Source organism: Polypterus senegalus, chromosome 2 (assembly GCF_016835505.1).
Source record: "Polypterus senegalus isolate Bchr_013 chromosome 2, ASM1683550v1, whole genome shotgun sequence".
Taxonomy (NCBI): Eukaryota; Metazoa; Chordata; class Cladistia; order Polypteriformes; family Polypteridae; genus Polypterus; species Polypterus senegalus.
In genome coordinates, this window is record NC_053155.1 from 147,730,488 (window position 1) to 147,750,856 (window position 20,369).

Below are 20,369 nucleotides of genomic sequence, written 5' to 3' on the forward strand. Positions count from 1 at the left end.
GCTGACATGACACCACATATGTTGCCTCTAATTTTTTTTTTTTTTACTGCTAAGTGGACTTGAACAATATATGTGCAGATTTCAAATGTATTTATTCATTCTGAGATTTGGGTCTGGGCCCTGTGAAGCATCGAGCGCTACTAAGTTAGGACACATACTTAGTAATTGGGGTTGGGGTCCCTCGTGAAGCACCAAGTGTCACAAAGCACCATCCCTCGATCAAAAAAAAAAAAAGAACCATAGGAGGCCACAAATGGAAAATTCCACACCAGTAGTATCATTTTTAAAACTTCCAATGGATTTGAGTATGAAAATATGCATACACCAAACGCACAAGAAAATGTGTTACACCAAAATAAATTATGATTTGTGAAACCTGGCATACACAGTTTTAAGCAATTTACCTTTATAAATCACAATCATCTTGTAAATGTGAATATATGAATGTGTCTCAAAATTCATATTCACATTATGGACGACTTTTGCAATAATGAAATATTACTGCTTACGTTTAACAAAAACAGCTCTAATCTTGCTAGATGCCTCTACTGCAATATGAGTGCAGTAAAGTGTTCAAATTACGTTAAGAAAACCAGACACTACTACAAAATCCCTTACACAATAACAACAATACACAAGGTAACACCTGTCATAAAACTGAAGAAACAGTTTCACAAGATGTAGACAAAATAACAATTGGAAATATTAACATATATGTAAATACATGAAGGTAACGTTTAGGTAGGAAAATCCACTATTCAGAATTAAAAATAAATGTCACCAATTTAAATCTAGCTATTATTTGTAAGCATACAGTAACTGTCAGGACACACATTACTGTAGCAAATGTAACCCAGCAAAGGTCTTCTGGCAGAAGAAACACAATTGTAACTTTCCATTTGAAATTAGAATAGAAAGGTTATTTTTTAATAACATTAAAACTAATTTTAAAAATGTACTGTATTAAATTTTATTTCTGAATGTTTAATTTCCATAGATGACATTTATGATTTTTTTTTTTTTTTTGATACTGCTTGTCTATTGTACAGTATTGCACAAGTAGTAGAGCGATTTTTTACATGTAGTAAAACCTGTGTCTGAATAATTATAAACTCATGATCTGATAGAGCTCTCTGACAGATTCTTTTTGGAGCTTTACACTAAAGTCCTTTGGGTGTTTTAAAAAAAGATTTTGCAGGGCTGCGTAGTGTGGTTTTGTGTTTTTGACAAAAAAAAAAGTATTTATTTATTTATTTATTTATTTATTTATTTATTTATTTATATGTTGAGGAAGAAACTGGGGCAAATATTTTCCTCTGACAAACACAATTTCACAGAATTTAGCTGTTATAACCATGCAAAACCCACAGAGAAATTTAAACAGCTCCAGTATTGCATGTTCTGCTCTTGTTTATCAGATTTAATTATGCACACTGAACTGAAAGGATTCACCTTCAGTTGACATTTTACAGGAAAGATTGAACAAATTCTAAATGAGTTGTTCAGACCCCAAGAGAGCTGCATAGTCAGGAATCATTCTTTAATGCTTCATTTTACAGGTGAGAAGTACTGTAGACTTCAGTGGCCCTTCCTGGGTATTCATGAATTTTCTAAATAAGAATTTAGTAAACTGGACAACCCTGAAAAAGCCTTAAAATGATTTACTTAGTAATATCCTCTTTGCCGTAGGCTGATGCTAACAGACAACCCCTTGCTTCTGAATTACCTAGAGGCAGCTGCAAACGTAGTCTATAGAGAATGAAGGGAATGCATGAACACAGACGCTGGAATAAGATGTTATAGAAGGAATTTATACTAATTGGGCTGAGTGGTCTTCACAACCAGCATCCTTCTGTTTTGAAGTGATTTATATTATAACAAGTATGTAATGAAAAAAAATACTTTTTTCTCTGAACATATTACCTAATTACAACATTAACAAGTATCTCTCAATAATTATAGGCAGAGTTATTATTTATCTGTGTATAGCATTGCATTTCACCAAATATATAACTATTAATGAAATAATAGAAATTGCTAGTACACAATGTTTACACCCACTTTGTACATAGTATTACTTAAACATAAATTAACAGAACAAGATGCAGAGTATGGAAAGATATGGAAGAGGATGATCCACTGTGACAACCCCTAATGAGAGCAGCCAAAAGAAGAAGAAGATTAAACATAAAATAGAAGATTGAACATAAAATATTATACATACTACAACTGTGCATCTCTAAAATAGTTCATAAAGCAATTGCTCTGTAGCTGTGATGTACTTTAAGTCTACAAGCTACCTAGCTTACCACTACAAACTAGTCGCTGGTTTGATTTCAAGAAACATTTCCATGGGGAAAGAAAGCACTGGTCATAAATTGGACACACAGAAACAAATGACAAAGAGAATCAGGTTGTCAAGAAAATAAGCAGAGGTCAACACTTTATAGCCAAAATTGAATTCCTTGTTTTAGACTGTTTTGGTTAAAGTTTAATAGCATAAGATCATTTATGGAGCACAAAGGAATTTTTCCCAAAGTCCATGCACATCTTGATCAAGGAAAGTGTCTAGAAATGCATGATGCCCTATTGTTAACTCCCTTACATTAAGTTATATATTTAGTTATTATTTATTACATATGTACACTCACCTAAAGGATTATTAGGAGCACCATACTAATACGGTGTTTGACCCCCTTTCGCCTTCAGAACTGCCTTAATTCTACGTGGCATTGATTCAACAAGGTGCTGAAAGCATTCTTTAGAAATGATGGCCCATATTGATAGGATAGCATCTTGCAGTTGATGGAGATTTGTGGGATGCACATCCAGGGCACGAAGCTCCTGTTCCACCACATCCCAAAGATGCTCTATTGGGTTGAGATCTGATGACTGTGGGGGCCATTTTAGTACAGTGAACTCATTGTCATGTTCAAGAAACCAATTTGAAATGATTCGAGCTTTGTGACATGGTGCATTATCCTGCTGGATGTAGCCATCAGAGGATGTGTACATGGTGGTCATGAAGGGATGGACATGGTCAGAAACAATGCTCAGGTAGCCCATGGCATTTAAATGATGCCCAATTGGCACTAAGGGGCCTAAAGTGTGCCAAGAAAACATCCCCCACACCATTACACCACCACCACCAGCCTGCACAATGGTAACAAGGCATGATGGATCCATGTTCTCATTCTGTTTACGCCAAATTCTGACTCTACCATTTGAATGTCTCAACAGAAATTGAGACTCATCAGACCAGGCAACATTTTTCCAGTCTTCAACTGTCCAATTTTGGTGAGCTTGTGCAAATTGTAGCCTCTTTTTCCTATTTGTAGTGGAGATGAGTGGTACCCGGTGGGGTCTTCTGCTGTTGTAGCCCATCCGCCTCAAGGCTGTGCGTGTTGTGGCTTCACAAATGCTTTGCTGCATACCTCGGTTGTAACTAGTGGTTATTTCAGTCAAAGTTGCTCTTCTATCAGCTTGAATCAGTTGGCCCATTCTCCTCTGACCTCTAGCATCAACAAGGCATTTTTGCCCACAGGACTGCCGCATTCTGGATGTTTTTCCATTTTCACACCATTCTTTGTAAACCCTAGAAATGGTTGTGCGTGAAAATCCCAGTAACTGAGCTGATTGTGAAATACTCAGACCGGCCCGTCTGGCACCAACAACCATGCCACGCTCAAAATTGCTTAAATCACCTTTCTTTCCCATTCTGACATTCAGTTTGGAGCTCAGGAGATTGTCTTGACCAGGACCACACCCCTAAATGCATTGAAGCAACTGCCATGTGATTGGTTGATTAGATAATTGCATTAATGAGAAATTGAACAGACAGGTGTTCCTAATAATCCTTTAGGTGAGTGTATAATTCTGTTAATTGTTTTTGATATTTTCAAAGTCAAGTTATTATTTATTACATATTTAGAATTGTATTAATGATTTTTGATATTTTCAAAGTAATGTATTATTGTTATTGTCCCTTTACTGTATATTCTTTTTAAAGGCACAGACATTGGAGTTGAGCAACTAAGCATTTCACCACATATTATATTGTATATAAAATTTGTATGTGACAAATAAAATTTTATTTGATTTGTGTTTTTTTGGCTGATGTGTGACACATATTTATTTTATGCTCACTGTGATGTCATTTTAGATCACAAGAACTCATGTAACAAGAAAACAAATAATGTTCAAAGCACTTTGGTGTTAGATATAGTAACCAGCACCGAAAAAAATCTGTTTTGTTTCCTCTTGCTTTACTATTGATGAAATTGCAAAATTCTGACAAAATGACATGTCTGTCACTGCATGTTAGACAGATCCCTCTATATTTAAATTATCTAATATCTATCATGGACAAGACCCCAGTTGTGAACTTTGCCGTTTGGCTAAGACCTTGTTGGCTTGTATGTTTTGATATTGTCCTATATTACAACCTTTTTGGCTAAAGATACCTGCTTATAGATTGGAAATTCTCTTACGACAGTGTAGACTATCTACCAAAGTCACCATGATTTCCTGTACTATGGCGTTAGTGTGTCAACTGATCTTGCTCACCTAGATCATTCTGTTTGCATGAAACTGTGCAGAAATTATTTAGAATTTTCCAAAAATTCATTAATGCTATTCTAAAGTAAATCTGCTGTGTTCCTGCAAACCTTTCTGTTAAACTCCTGGGGCCTCATGCATAACGCCATGCGTAGAATTCGCACTATAACATTACGTAAGCACAAAAGCCAAAATGTGCTTACGCACAGAAAAATCCAGATGCAGGAATCTGTGCGTACTCCAACTTCCGCGTTCTTCCGCTACATATATCCCGGTCAGCATGAAAAGTAACACTCGTGCACGTGCGAGCAAGTCCCGCCCCAATTCCTCCCAGAATTACGCCTCTTTGAATATGTAACTAATCATGTAGTTTATTTTGTCATTAAAGTAGAACATCATAAACTTAATCTTAAAATCGTTTAATTAACCAGTTTCTTAAATCACATTGTAATTAAAGTAGCACGTTAAATGCATTGTTTTGTATGTGATCTTCTATGTGCTCTATGTGTGTGAATCACTACGTGCTTCTTAAACCAGCTCTCTTCCTCTGACAGGACACAGAATCCATTACATTCGTAATATTTCAGCTCTCTGAATAACTAAAATACTGAGATGTATACGTGATATCATTTTCATGATGATAGGAGTTAAAGCACGTTATTAAACATGGGTTTCATGGTGCAGTGATTGTGTGAGACCTTCGATGAAATTATTTATTGCAGCAGTACTCATGGGTGGCTTTAGGCTCATGGCGGCCCTGGGCAGAGAAAGAATCGGTGGCCCCTTCGCCCACCAATGTCAATATGGTATCTTATGCAAGGTGGATGGCCACGTCCGTTGCGGACACTGCATAGCCGCCTCGTGCTCATGACACAAGCTAACTTTTGTCGAAATTCAGTCCTTGCTTTTCTTTCTCTAAGTAACTGATCGCCACACAATCAGCTCTGTAATAGACATTAAGCCATCTATAAGCTTAGAGTGCCAATTCTTCAAAACGTTTAAGGAACACTGAAATATCTTCGTAGTACATGTTTATTTATTCTATCCTTCACGCAAGTCCCAGTGAAGAATATAGATTATTTAAATGAAGTAAAAGTTTTATCTGTATAATATAATAAACATATTTTGCTGCATTTCATCTTAAAAATGATATCGTCATCATATGCAAATACATGCTTTATAAAGTGGCTGATGTTGTGCAATATTATAACTATAGAGCAAGTTTACAGTGAGGTAATTCTACTTATAAGTACATATAGTTCTACAAGGAGCAATTGATTGAGTGCGTTTATAGTTCTTGGGATGAAACTGTTTCTGAACCGCGAAGTCCGTACAGGAAAGGCTTTGAAACGTTTTCCCGTGGCTGAGACAGCGTATGCTTGATGCTGTATACCAATAATTCTCTTTCCGATCCGCTGCTGCTGTGATTCACACTCAGATACAGTGATATAAATACCCCGAGTGATGCAGTAAGAGTAATATGGAAAAAAATGATCTGCTGTGGCAAGTCCTAACAGGAGCAGCTGAAAGAAGAAGAAGACGAAGAAGAAAAAGAAGGTGCAGTGAGAGTAACAACGCTAACGCAGCTATGGTATTTAGAATACTATGGCTATTCTGTGGACCATTATATTGTTACAGGTTAATTATAATCAGATGCATTACACTAATGAACAATATGCGATTAATTTCAGTGTATTTATAAAGCCACGTCAGTATCAATGTGCATGGCTTTACGCCAAGTTTAGGTTTTATACATCGCGATTTGAACATGGAAACATTCTTATGCAACATTTCTGCGCGTACGCACCATTTATACATGAGGCCCCTGTTGTTTTAATCAAAATGTAGAAGCTTAAGTAATGAGTTTTTCATTAATAACTAATGTATCTCTTTGCATTTGACAATGGTGTTTTTTTTTGTTGTTGTTTAAAATAAATTAATCTTAATTCTTTCCATGATTTACTGGATTTATTGTATTTTTGGTTGGACTCATTTTTTATCTTTTGCTTTTTGCAACGTATGTTTGATTATCAAATTTCAACTCTTCTGTTTTAAAGCCAATATCTGGAAAAAAAACTTTGAGAAAAAGGGAATATGAAAGCATAGTAATTTATAAATAATAATGGCATCAGTTATAAAGTGGTTATAGAACTGTAAAAAGTGCAACCAGTAGTTTCACATGCTTCAAAGTCCAATAGGCAACATTTTTTCAAAATTAATAGACATTTTAAAGATGAAGTTATTTTACCTTAATAATCAATGGCTGCTTTCCTAATTAATTTTCTCAGGTTCTTAAGCTGGTATGAAGAATAACTGTTTAAAAGTATTGTTCCATATGCATATGAAACTTGATTATGAAAATTAAGTTATTGATACTACTATCTATCCTTGAATTTGCAAAATTTTCTAATATGCAAGTACATGTTGTCATGTAATTTACGTCAAGATCAAAAAAGCCAACTGTGAAATAAAACAAAAAACCTTGCCAAAACATAAACTGCCTCTCAAAAATGAAAATAAAGTGTTATAACCTGACAGCTGCGTATTTAATATCAATAAGATTTACCTTCATCTCACTGTTGTGTTATAAAAGCCAGCACTGTCATATGCAGGCAACAAAGTTTACTTCTTACTAGTATATAGTGTATTATTTTTAGTTGTTCAGTGTGCCACCACTCCACTCTAAATTCATTCACAGATAAATGTGACAATAGTAGCTTTGGTCACTATCTTCCTGTGGATGGCCTTTAACATTTCTCCTGGACTACAATATCAAAGATACACTGCTTAAATTATATAACGTAGCTCACAAACTATCATGATAACTTACTCAAGATTCAAGCTTCAACAGTCCAAGCACCACAGTAAAAAAAAAATGCAGATAAATATTTACTTACCACCACAGGTTTTGCCATCATACGTTGTGCAGACCCAGTCGTGGCACTCACAACGTGGGCCATAATATTTCCCAGGTTCAGTAACTTGACATATGCAAACTCCACAATCACATTTTCCTCTGCCGCTACAAATCAAGCCTTCAGGAGTTCTACAACGCCTGTTAGATGCCTCTGCTGATAGTTTACAAATACCAGAGGAAGACCTTGAGGTGGGAATGAGAAAATAAATTTGTTATTTTATGGTTTTTGCTGTTTGTGATAAAATATGCTGCTGTTGTTCACATCAAAATGTATCTTTGAGTATAATAGGCTATTAATAATACTGAGATTTGTTAGAAAGTACATTTACAGTTTACTTTAAATACATGGCAACATGTTTCCATGCTTCCTTTTCAATGTCCTTTTCCAAGTCTAATATAAATGTAAAGGTGTACAAGCACTGAATGTAATTTTTACTTCTTTTTTTACTCTAACATATATAATACCATAAAGCTTACAAGAGTTAGCAAGCACTTTCCTAATGTTTTTTTTTCTATAAATGCCATTTAGCATAGTTTAAACCACTGGTTTTTTTTTGTTTTTTTTTTAAAATAAAGCATCTTCAAACTATTTTTCAAAATGCAAATACTTAAGTCAATAGTAGCAACCAAGCAGAAAATTGCTCTAATGGTGGCACAGTTGTTCTACTGGTACATGAGTACCAGTGTGTTGAAAGAGAATCTGAAAAAGAAAGGAAGGAGTGTGGTTTGGTTGTTGATTTTGGTTTCTCTTTATTTTTCTTTGTTTCTTTGCAATTTAATTTTAAAAGACATCATGTTTGCCACAACAGAGGATCTTTTATCACCTAAATATTTAAGATAACCATGTGCCAGAGTGATTATTGTTGTTGTGATGTTGTTGGGAGCATTTTTATGCATCAATTTCATAAAAAAAAGACTTTTTGTTTTTAATTCCTAGCTTTGTTTTCAAACTTTGATTTTAACTAACTTTTTAATGACAAAAATGATTTTCACTTCTTCCTGGTATTCTGATCTTTTGCCTGTCCCCTGACAGCATCATTGCTAGCTTCCATATTCTAAATAATCCTATTTTCATCTCCTGGGGCCTCATGTATAATGCCGTGTGTAGAAATCACACTTTAACATTGTGTAGGCACAAAAGCAGGAATGTGCGTACACACAGAAAAATCCAGATGCAGGAATCTGTGCGTACGCAAACTTCCATGTTCTTCTGCTACATAAATCCAGATATGCGTGAAAAGTAACATTCGTGCACACACCTGCTGTCCCGCCCCAACTCCTCCCAGAATTACGCCTCTTTGAATATGCAAATCAATATAAACAGCCCTTAAGCTCAGCCTTCTGTGAAAATAGAATGGGAAAAGCATGGGGAAAAATATAAGAATATCAACAAATACCAAGTGGAGGCAAAGAAAAACTTTCCATTTGTTGGTTTAAACAGTGGTATAATTAATAAAAGGAGGTTGATCGAGTGACAGAGTGTCGGAGAAACTCGAAAGCTCAAGTTCACAAAGTCGCACAGTGCCCGAAATAAAAAAGTTGTCACATATCAAAGTCGCAGTGAAAAGGAGAGTCGTAGCCCACCACCTGAGTGTCATATGAAAGCTTATTAGGGTAAAGAGGAAAAAAAAATAGGCACACAATGGGAAAAAAGCACGAAATGTCAACTTTAATCTCGAAGTTTCCATTTTAATCACGTAGTTTATTTTGTCATTAAAGTAGAAAATCATAAACTTCATCTTAAAATCATTTAATTTACTAGTTTCTCAAATCCCATCATAACTAAAGTAGCACATTAAATGCTTTGTTTTGTATTTGATCTTCTATGTGCTCTATGTGTGTGAATCACTATGTGGTTCCGCGCTTTCTCTTTCTCAGAAAGGACACAGAATCCATTACATTCGTAATATTACAGCTCTCTGAATAATTAAAATACTGAGAGTTTGTACCTGATTTCTTTCTCATGATGATAGGAATTAAAGCATGTTATTAAACATGGGAACACGGTGGCGCAATGATTGTGCGTGACCTTCAATAAAATTATTGCAGCAGTACTGTCTCTTTCAAACGTACTAACCTCCAATTCCTGTCCTTATTTTTCTTTCTCCAAATACCCAATCACCACACAATCAGCTCTGTAATAGACGTTAAGCCATCTGTAAGCTTACAACGACGATTCTTCAAAACTTTTAAGGAACATTGAAATATCTTCGTAGTATGTGTTAAATTATTCTAACCATCTATCCTTCCAGTGTCGTGCCAGCCCAGCAAGAATACAGCACGAGGTAGGAATCCGTGAACTAGCTAGCGCTGCGGCACCGTGTCCTCACATGTTTAATTATTAACAATACAGATTATTTAAATGAAGTTAAAGTTTTATCTGTATAATATAATCAACATATTTTGCTGCATTTCATTTTAAAAATGATATAGTCATCATATGTAAATACGCGCTTTATAAAGTGGTGCAGGTTGTGCAATATTATACAGTGGTGTGAAAATCTATTTGCCCCCTTCCTGATTTCTTATTCTTTTGCATGTTTGTCACACAAAATGTTTCTGATCATCAAACACATTTAACCATTAGTCAAATATAACACAAGTAAACACAAAATGCAGTTTTTAAATGATGAAAAAATCCAAACCTAAATGGCCCTATGTGAAAAAGTAATTGCCCCCTGAACCTAATAACTGGTTGGGCCACCCTTGGCAGCAATAACTGCAATCAAGCGTTTGCGATAACTTGCAATGAGTCTTTTACAGCGCTCTGGAGGAATTTTGGCCCACTCATCTTTGCAGAATTGATGTAAATCAGCTTTATTTTAGGGTTTTCTAGCATGAACCGCCTTTTTAAGGTCATGCCATAGCATCTCAATTGGATTCAGGTCAGGACTTTGACTAGGCCACTCCAAAGTCTTCATTTTGTTTTTCTTCAGCCATTCAGAGGTGGATTTGCTGGTGTGTTTTGGGTCATTGTCCTGTTGCAGCACCCAAGATCGCTTCAGCTTGAGTTGACGAACAGATGGCCGGACATTCTCCTTCAGGATTTTTTGGTAGACAGTAGAATTCATGGTTCCATCTATCACAGCAAGCCTTCCAGGTCCTGAAGCAGCAAAACAACCCCAGACCATCATACTACCACCACCATATTTTACTGTTGGTATGATGTTCTTTTTCTGAAATGCTGTGTTCCTTTTAAGCCAGATGTAACGGACATTTGCCTTCCAAAAAGTTCAACTTTTGTCTCATCAGTCCACAAGGTATTTTCCCAAAAGTCTTGGCAATCATTGAGATGTTTCTTAGCAAAATTGAGACGAGCCCTAATGTTCTTTTTGCTTAACAGTGGTTTGCATCTTGGAAATCTGCCATGCAGGCCGTTTTTGCCCAGTCTCTTTCTTATGGTGGAGTCGTGAACACTGACCTTAATTGAGGCAAGTGAGGCCTGCAGTTCTTTAGACGTTGTCCTGGGGTCTTTGTGACTCTCGGATGAGTCGTCTCTGCGCTCTTGGGGTAATTTTGGTCGGCCGGCCACTCCTGGGAAGGTTCACCACTGTTCCATGTTTTGCCATTTGTGGATAATGGCTCTCACTGTGGTTCGCTGGAGTCCCAAAGCTTTAGAAATGGCTTTATAACCTTTACCAGACTGATAGATCTCAATTACTTCTGTTCTCATTTGTTCCTGAATTTCTTTGGATCTTGGCATGATGTCTATCTTTTGAGGTGCTTTTGGTCTACTTCTCTGTGTCAGGCAGCTCCTATTTAAGTGATTTCTTGATTGAAACAGGTGTGGCAATAATCAGGCCTGGGGTGGCTACGGAAATTGAACTCAGGTGTGATACACCACAGTTAGGTTATTTTTAACAAGGGGCAATTACTTTTTCACACAGGGCCATGTAGGTTTGGATTTTTTCTCCCTAAATAATAAAAACCATCATTTAAAAACTGCATTTTGTGTTTACTTGTGTTATATTTGACTAATGGTTAAATGTGTTTGATGATCAGAAACATTTTGTGTAAAAAACATGCAAAAGAATAAGAAATCAGGAAGGGGGCAAATAGTTTTTCACACCACTGTAACTGTAGTGCAAGTGTACAGTGAGGTGATTGTACTTATTAGTACAAACAGTTCTACAAAGAGCACTTGATGGACTGATTGACTGTTTCTTAACTGCGAGGTCCATACGGGAAAGTCTCTGAAGCGTTTTGCTGTGGCTGAGGCAGCGTGTGTTTGATGCTGTATCCCGATAATTCTCTTTCCGATCAGCTGCTGCTGTGATTCACACTCAGATACAGTGATATAAATACTCAGAGTGGTGCAGTAAGAGTATTATGGAAAAAAATGATCTGCTGTGGCATCCCTTAACGGGAGCAGCTGAAAGAAGAAAAAGAAGGTGCAGTGAGAGTAACAACGCTAAAACAGTTATGGTATTTGGAATACTATGGCTGTTCCCTGGACCATTATATTGTTACAAGTTAATTACAATCAGATGCATTACACTAATAAATAATATGCGGTTAGTTTCAGTGTATTTATAAAGCCGCGTCAGGAATGTGGATCTAAAAAAAGAAAGGGTAACCACACAGGAATAGTAGCATTGCTTTGACACTGGGTGCCTCCAGTCTGCAAAACTGAGCGCAGAACTTGCTTATGACAAGGTATGAGGTACTGTGGAAATGTGTGTGGCTTTATGCCAAGTTTAGGTTTTATACTTCGCGATTTAACAGAAAACGTTCGTACGCAACATTTCTGTGTGTACGTACCGTTTATACATGAGACCCCAGTCTCATTTTTCCACCTTTGCTCTTTCTTCACAAAATCTTTACAAATAAAGTGACTCGGTAGTGCAGGTTCAGCTAAGGTAATTCTCTGACATAAAGCAACTAAAGTGCCATATTAATTTTGGGTCATCAAACCGTGCCTTAAGAGTTCAATATATTCTATAAAAATAGCTTAGAAAATGTGGAAAGTTTAACATTTTTTTAATGCTATCATTCCACTCTTGCTTGTGCTATATCTTAACCACTCTCCAAGACTTCTTACTTTAAAAAAAATCTGCCATTCATAAATATGTATCCTGTTCTTTTCTAACTACTATGGTTTTAATTATTTTTTTTTTTTTTTGCTTTACTGTCATACTTACTGCATATTTTCCTCACATTTACCTTTTTATTCTCCAACAACTCCTCTTCTGGGGTCTGGAAAACTAGCAGTAAAAGTAAAGGGGCTTTACAGATAATTCCTCCAACATGACATGATACGTTAGTCACCTTCACTTTGTTCACTTTGGACTCATTTACAGGACTCAGATTTTCAGTCTTAGACCACATGATATCAAAATAACCCACTGTCTTGGCTTAGATTGCATTTCCTTGACATGTGAGCTTTTACTTGACTCTGTAGTGTCCCCTATGAAACAGCCACTATGCAGAAGTAGGTTCACAAGGGGAAAAATGTAGTTATTATCAAATTTGACAATGGTTCAACTTTGGTTTGGTTCTGATATTTGGCTAATAAAAAGCTGAGCAGCTTGTGCATATATTTTTTACACTGAGGCATTTATCAAACCTTGTTACCTGACAGATTCCCTTGTCCACGGACAAAGTGTTCATCACCTTAAAATGGCTCTGCGTTGTTTTGTTTGTTTTATTAAAAAATAATAAATATACTTGCAATTGCCACTTCACCCCAAAACAAGAAGCTCACTTATTTTGTAATTCAGATAAGTGTTTTCACATAATAGTAACAATACAATACAAGACTATTTTCAACAATATCCCAGCATCACCCTGTGCATAGACAGTACAGCAGTGTATAGTCTGAATGCTACATTGCACAATAGGCACAATATCATTATGAATATTGTAAGGTATTCTGTCTTCATCTACTAGTGGAATGGACAACTACCTCAATAAATCTTCATTCTATAGGGAACATTACAGAAACACAAAACTGTGCTTGATTTGGTATCACTCATATCAATTTAAGTCTGCAGAGAGCAACTCCCAGGACATGGCAACTGACAATATATGACAAATAATATAACATCACTAATTCATTTTCTTTGCAACAATAACAGATCCTAGCGTACGGTAATGACTGGTGTCTTTGCTTTGCTGATATTCAAGGCATGTACAGTGTGGAGACGTCATTCTTATTTGGTGGATTGTACTGAAAGCAGTTAGAGGCAGATGCAGTGCATCATAGCAGAAGAAGTCAAACAGCAACTTAATAATTAATAACTCATTTCATATCTGTTAATAGTAAATATTTTGTATTTTTTTATGAGGCAAGCCACATGGCATAAAGTATTGTGCATAACTAGCTATATAGAGTATGTATGAGGAGAAACCAGGATTCATTTACAAGCACTCGATCAAAGAAAGAAAGTTAGTGCAGTGCAGTCACTGTTGTATAAGACCTAGTGGCCAAGATTGTGGCCAAAAGTTTTAGGAATGACACAAGCATTGGTTTTCACAAAGTCTTCTGCTTCAGTTTTTTTAGATCTTTTTGTCAGATGCAGGGCCGGATTTAGATGAAAAGAGGCCCTAGGCTATTCCACTTATGAGGCCCTTTCACCTCCCTTTTTTAAGTTTGTTCAAATTGCTAACAATTTGAATGTATGCCCCTCTTGATCTTGAGGCCCTAGGCTGAAGCCTAGTTAGCCTATAGGATAATCCGGCCCTGGTCAGATGTTTCTATGGTATACTGAAGTATAATTAAAAGCATTGCATAAGTTTCAAAGGCTTTTATTGAGTCAGTATTTGCAGTGTTGGCCCTTCTGTTTCAAGACCTCTGCAATTCACCCTGACATGCTGTCAATCAACTTCTGAGCCAAATCCTGAGTGATGGCAGCTCATTCTTGCATAATCAATGCTTTGAGTTTGTCAGAAGTTTGTGGGTTTTTGTTTGTCCAACCACTTCTTAAGGATTGACCACAAGTTCTCAATGGGATTAAGGTCTGGAGAGTTTCCTGCCTTTGGACCCAAAATGTCGATGTTTTGCTCCCCGAGCCACTTAGTTATTACTTTTGCTGTATGGCATGGTGCTCCATCATGCTGGAAAAGACAGAGCCATGAATAAAGAATGGTACTAAAGCATCCTCCAACAGCAAATTCTCTCAACTATCCAAGATCAGTTTGGTGATGAACAATGCTTTTTCCAGCATGATGGAGCACCGTGCCATAAGGCAAAAGTGATAACTAAGCTTGGGGAAGTTTGTAGATAGAAAAAAAACGCTATTTGGGTCTTAGAAGAGTACAGTCCATACTGTATATAACATAGGTTCAGAAGGTAGTTACCCATATCTGGTAAGTTTCATGTAAAGCTCACTATACAGTATATGCAAAATGTACGAGCATTCATAATGGTGTGGGATCTTTTAGAAGCCAGAAGCCATCTCCAAGAAAAATGCCTCCTGCACTCCACCAAGCTGGACATACAATCATCAGCATTCCCAACTCAAGAACTAGATGATAATTGCACAATTGCACTGCTCCAATGGCTTCTGTTTGGCCTGGATATAATTAATGATTATACTACACTGTATCTGGGAGTGAAATCTACATTTTAAAGCAAGTTTTATATATATATATATATATATATATATATATATATATATATATATATATATATATATATATATATATATATATATATATATGTATTTCTCACATCCAAGTATTTCTGCCATGGTTACTAAATGGGTATGCATACAAGTTCAAGTATGTCCTGCATTTATATAAACAACAGAATCCCAGGGAGCAAGTGCCCCCTGCTGGAGACACCAATAGAGAAGAATCATTTTCTTTCTTCCCCCAAACTAATGCAAAAAGTAAACCAAACTCATTCTCAAGAATATCAGACACCATAGAACCCACATTACTTAAATCATGCATAGAAATACTGTCAGTTGGCGTTTGGCACAAGGTAGGACAAGTTTAACAGTTAAAATGATGTTCTAAATAGTTTGTTAAATTATATGTAGAAAAACAGAATCCTAATGAAAAAATAAAATATGTTTGTATTAATACTTTGAAATTAAAAAAATGGAATAGTTTAACTAGCCTTTTCCACAGTTGTACTTGCTGTAACCATGACATTTAGCAATAACATGAACATGGCCAAGTTCAGGAGATGGAAATACTGTAAGTATACATGGATACACACCAATTAATAAAGAAATGATCAAAAAAGTAGAAAGATTGCCACGTACATAACATTTAATTTAAATACAAAGCTACTTTAAAATGAGAGCTGAATCTTTCTCAATTAAAAAAAAATAAGTATAATTTCGAAAGTGATTAAGAAATGCATCAAAAAAATCATAGAGATTGAAATTTAAAGACCTAAAAACATGTTAAGTACAAAAAATAAATCTTTGCCCCCTTAAGTTATTTATTGAAGAAAATGTTGTGCATATCATGTAGATATATATATATAGTCTTCATACTGTGTTTAATTTTAAGTGGAAGCCTTTTGGTTTATCACCTTAATGCTAACAACTTTGCAGAAAATACTGGCAGATTAGAGCAGTGAGCCTTGCTGCAAATTGCTGCATTATTTTCATATATTGCTTTATATTATATTTATTTATCCTTATATTGTATGCCATTGGATGCTATTTAGGTGTTATGAGGAGATTTGAACATCAAATACAGGATTACATTTCTTATTTACTAACACGATCATTTGCTTTTTAAATGAAAGCATAATCAAATGCACTAGCCTCCTTAGTGCTATGTTTACCCCATGGAAAACAAGTCAAAAACGGTGAAGTTTTCTCAACATAAAAAAATGTTATTATGTGCAACAGAAACATGTAAATAAATAAGTCTAAATAAATACATTAGAAAAGGCATGTCTAGTGTGCACTACTTCACTGATGTAGATTTAATTTACATCCTTTATGTCACATGTTTTGAAACAGTCACCAACGCACAGCCTGATGTTGCAATTGGTGTCGTAGAAGTGGGTTTCTTTGTTCAGTTTTCTTACAATATTTTTCTGTTGTTTGTGAATAAGAGGGTACAATGTCAGTGCCTGATATGCACAATCGATGCACTCATTGTGTTACAGTAAGGTATCACAGCACAAGGCTTCCATACAGAGGAGCAGCTTCAGCAACAGACTGCTGTCACTGTCCTGCTCCACTGACAGACTGAGGAGATCGTTCCTCCCCCAAACTGTGCGACTTTTCAGTTCCACCTGGGGGTATAAACGGTAACACTACACAAGATTATTGACTACTATCCCAGCCTCATTTCTCTCCACCTTGCATTTTTTTAACTTGCACTGTGCTTTTATTGCTCTTTAGTTAATAATGTTTTTATCAGTATGCTGCTGGTGGAGTATGTGAATTTCCCTTTGGGGATTAATAAAGTATCTATCTATCTATCTATCTATCTATCTATCTATCTATCTATCTATCTATCTATCTATCTATCTATCTATCTATCTATCTATCTATCTATCTATCTATCTATCTATCTATCTATCTATCTATCTATCTAACCACATTTCCTGTGACATAATTGACAGTGTGAACTGTGCTAAAGATGACTAACAACTTTCTTGTCTTTCTGCTTGGTTGCAGTTATTTTGCCTTTATCCCAAGCATTCACTTACTGGCACCTCTGTGAGCCCTCAGGGAACTGAATTCACCTGGCATATCATAGTGTTTCAGTCTTACAGTCTATTTATCAGTTTTCCTATCTGTGTCAATGCCTAATGACAAACTAACATTGTCATCACTATTACTTATTCATCTAATGCTTCACTTTCATTTTGTTTTAAAACTGGCTTTACAGCCTCAAGTTTACAAACCATTGTGTTTTGGTTGAATTACTTAATGTGACAAAGTGCATAGAAATATTTGTTATGTTTTGCAGCATGTTACCTTATCCAGTAGATGGAGGCAGACTATTGTCTTTAGGGTTATTCAGGCCTAACACTGTAAAGCAGATCCTTACACATCACCCCAAGTCTGACTCAGCTTAACTATAATGATATAGAATACTGAGTCTGAATCATACTTGGGGTTGATGCCAAGGAGGTTAACAAGCTGAAAATTTACTAAATGAAAACATAATTTCAAAGTACACTTTAGCTAATTTTATAGACTGCCTACCCTGTGCAATGTTTTTAACTAACTAACTAACTAACTAAAATGTGTCTTAAGGAAAACACAAGTTCCATCATTACACTAACACAGTCTGAACCAAACAGATTACAGAGCTCTGGTGCTTTATCAGAATCTACAGATGCAGAAAATATATCCCAAATGTGGGACATAATCAATTAAATAAAGTCCAGCAGTAGAATGCTATGCATGAGTGCCAATGTGAAAAGACTTTCATCTGGCTGAAGATGCCCAAGGTGAAACTGGAGCTCCTAACTGCCAAGAGTTAAAGCCAAAGAATTTCCTTGCCTCTAGACAGCAAAGTAAATGGATCTGTGTGAGAACTCAAATGTTTCACCAGAATAAATTAGTTAAAATTCAAAAGAAATCTATTTGCCATTCATTTCTGGTTCACATTTCTTAATTTAAATTTATTAAATAGCAGTAAACCATGAGTCACACCATATTACAAATATAATAAGATATGCTTCTTATTAAATATTTTAATTTATAGCATATGTATATGTAGGTATTTTGTAAAAAGAATCAATGAATTAAAAAATATCTTTTTCAAAGTTATAGAAATAAAGAGAGAAACAGATAACATTGACCATTTGAAAATTACAATATACTTCCTCAAAGATTAATTTGTACTATACTAAATAAATTATTTTATAAAATAAAAATGTTATAAAAATAACAACATGACACAAACTTTTCAACCCCTCAGATTCTACCATGGCAGCGAAACAAGAACCAACCCTAGATAAGATGGAGGCACTGATTCATCACAGGGCTCTGTGAGTATCCAAAAAAATCTGTACAGGCAACATGTGCCTCCCATGTTTTTTCTCTATTACACAGCCATGCAAGAAAAAGCAAAGCAGAGGCCTTTTGTACTCACTCATTTTCATCCACAGTGGTGTGAAAAGTGGGACATGCCTCCCCCTGACTTTCACTCTGACTCAAATACCTTATGCTGTCATGCAGTGGCGTATGAATGAGAAATCCGTGTGCTTCTTATAGTCAAACATGGATCCAAAATGTGCATTTCAGGCCTAAGTCCAGGTTTCCAAAGTTCAGGGGTGCCCCCATGAAAAGTTCTAGAAGGTGCAGTGGTAAAGTGTTTTGAGTGCACTGAAATGTTATTTTTCGAGTAATACTGCTATTCATGGATACCTTCAGGAACCTTGTGAACTATGAGCTCAATGAACCATACAGAGCCTTCCCCTATTCATAATGGCACCTTTTGATTGATACATTCTCTTTTCCATCCCCCAATGCTTAACTGTCAGCTGTTTGCTGTTTCTGGTATGGAAAGAATAGGAAATTAGTTGAATTCATGATGCATCGTAAAATGTTATAATACATTGATTCTTTGATAATAAATACCTGCTACATGTAAATGTTTGAAAGAATAACCAATGCTAATAATTTGTGATTTTGTGTCAGCAGCAACCAGCTTCTCCTCAATCATCCAGACATGCCCAAAACATTCAGGAAAATGAAGGAGCAGCATGTTCAACTGAATAGGGCTTCAGATTTTTTAGCCACTACTGTAGCACATTCTAAGCAAACGAAATACACATCCCTGTTTTCAAATTCGGGAGCCACTATGGCAGTGGATAACACATGCTTAAGAAAGAAAATCCTCTAAAAGATAAAGTAATCCTGTAGAATATCAGTTCCTTAGTTTGTATAGTTAGGTTTTAGCTGGCCTTGGGCAGTGCACGGTGATGTCTTGTCAAGCTCCTGGGCCTGTGGTCATGTGATGCATCTTTGCTCATAGTATTGCTCTTTTACACACTACCTGTTGTACACAGTGACAAGACAGGGAGGGTAGGCAGTGCTTTTCATTCATCATGATGTTAGAAAGAGTGAGATGCATGTCACCCAAAATTTTGCTTCACCTTACTGTCCACATGTATCTTAATGTGTTTTGGTCTCACAATGGCTAAGAGTGAATTTTGTAAAGCAGAAGTCAGTTCTAACTCTGGCTGTACTGTAAGAATGTAAAGTACTATGTCTGTATCTGATGTGCCTTCAAGCACAGAATCTGATTTGCCCTCAAAACTGCATTACTGTACATAGGTTCCTGATATTTAAAGTAATTGACTGACTACTATTGATGTATATACATGCTGTAAATGTTCAGGGGTATAGGAAAACTGTCTGCAGTACTTTAGTGGAAATGTAAAGGGCTTTCTCAGAACATTACACTTTAAATGATTTTTTAGTGTGTGCTCATACTCCTTCTGCAATGCAAGGTTCATTATTTTCATTTTAGTTACAAAGATATACACTAAATGGCATATAGAAAATACAGAGTTAGTAATAATTGGCGAATGTTTTATATTGTAATTATTGGATATAACAACAACAACATTTATTTATGTGGCACATTTTCATACAAATAATGTAGCTCAAAGTGATTTACATGATGAAGAAAGAAAAAAGAGACAAAATAAATAAGAATTAAAATAAGACAAAACTCATTAACATAGAATAAAAGCTTAAATGATCAGTCTTCATTGTTTTAAGGGTTCTCATGGAAGGACTTGATGATGGCCTTTAATCCATCAATGTAGGAACATCATGATGCTTTTAAAAATCACAGCGTATACAGTAATGTTATCATTTACTGCAGTACTTAGTGGATATGTGTTATGCCAGAGGATCTTGAGGTTAGTTTGGTTACAAAATATTTCTATGGTATTAAATAAACTAAAATCTGTTTATATTAAAACTGGAAATCATAGAGCTTCCTACAGTAGTCT

At 35.8% G+C, this 20,369-nt stretch overlaps 1 protein-coding gene across 1 annotated transcript in view; it reads right to left on the reverse strand.

Moving 5' to 3' along the window:
* itgbl1 (integrin, beta-like 1) overlaps positions 1–20,369 on the reverse strand; it is a 772,739-nt gene that overhangs the window by 746,377 nt on the left and 5,993 nt on the right. Inside the window, exon 2 of the mRNA XM_039744786.1 lies at positions 7,455–7,657. Within this exon, the coding sequence (XP_039600720.1) occupies positions 7,455–7,657 (203 nt within the window). The remainder of the gene's footprint in view (positions 1–7,454; positions 7,658–20,369) is intronic.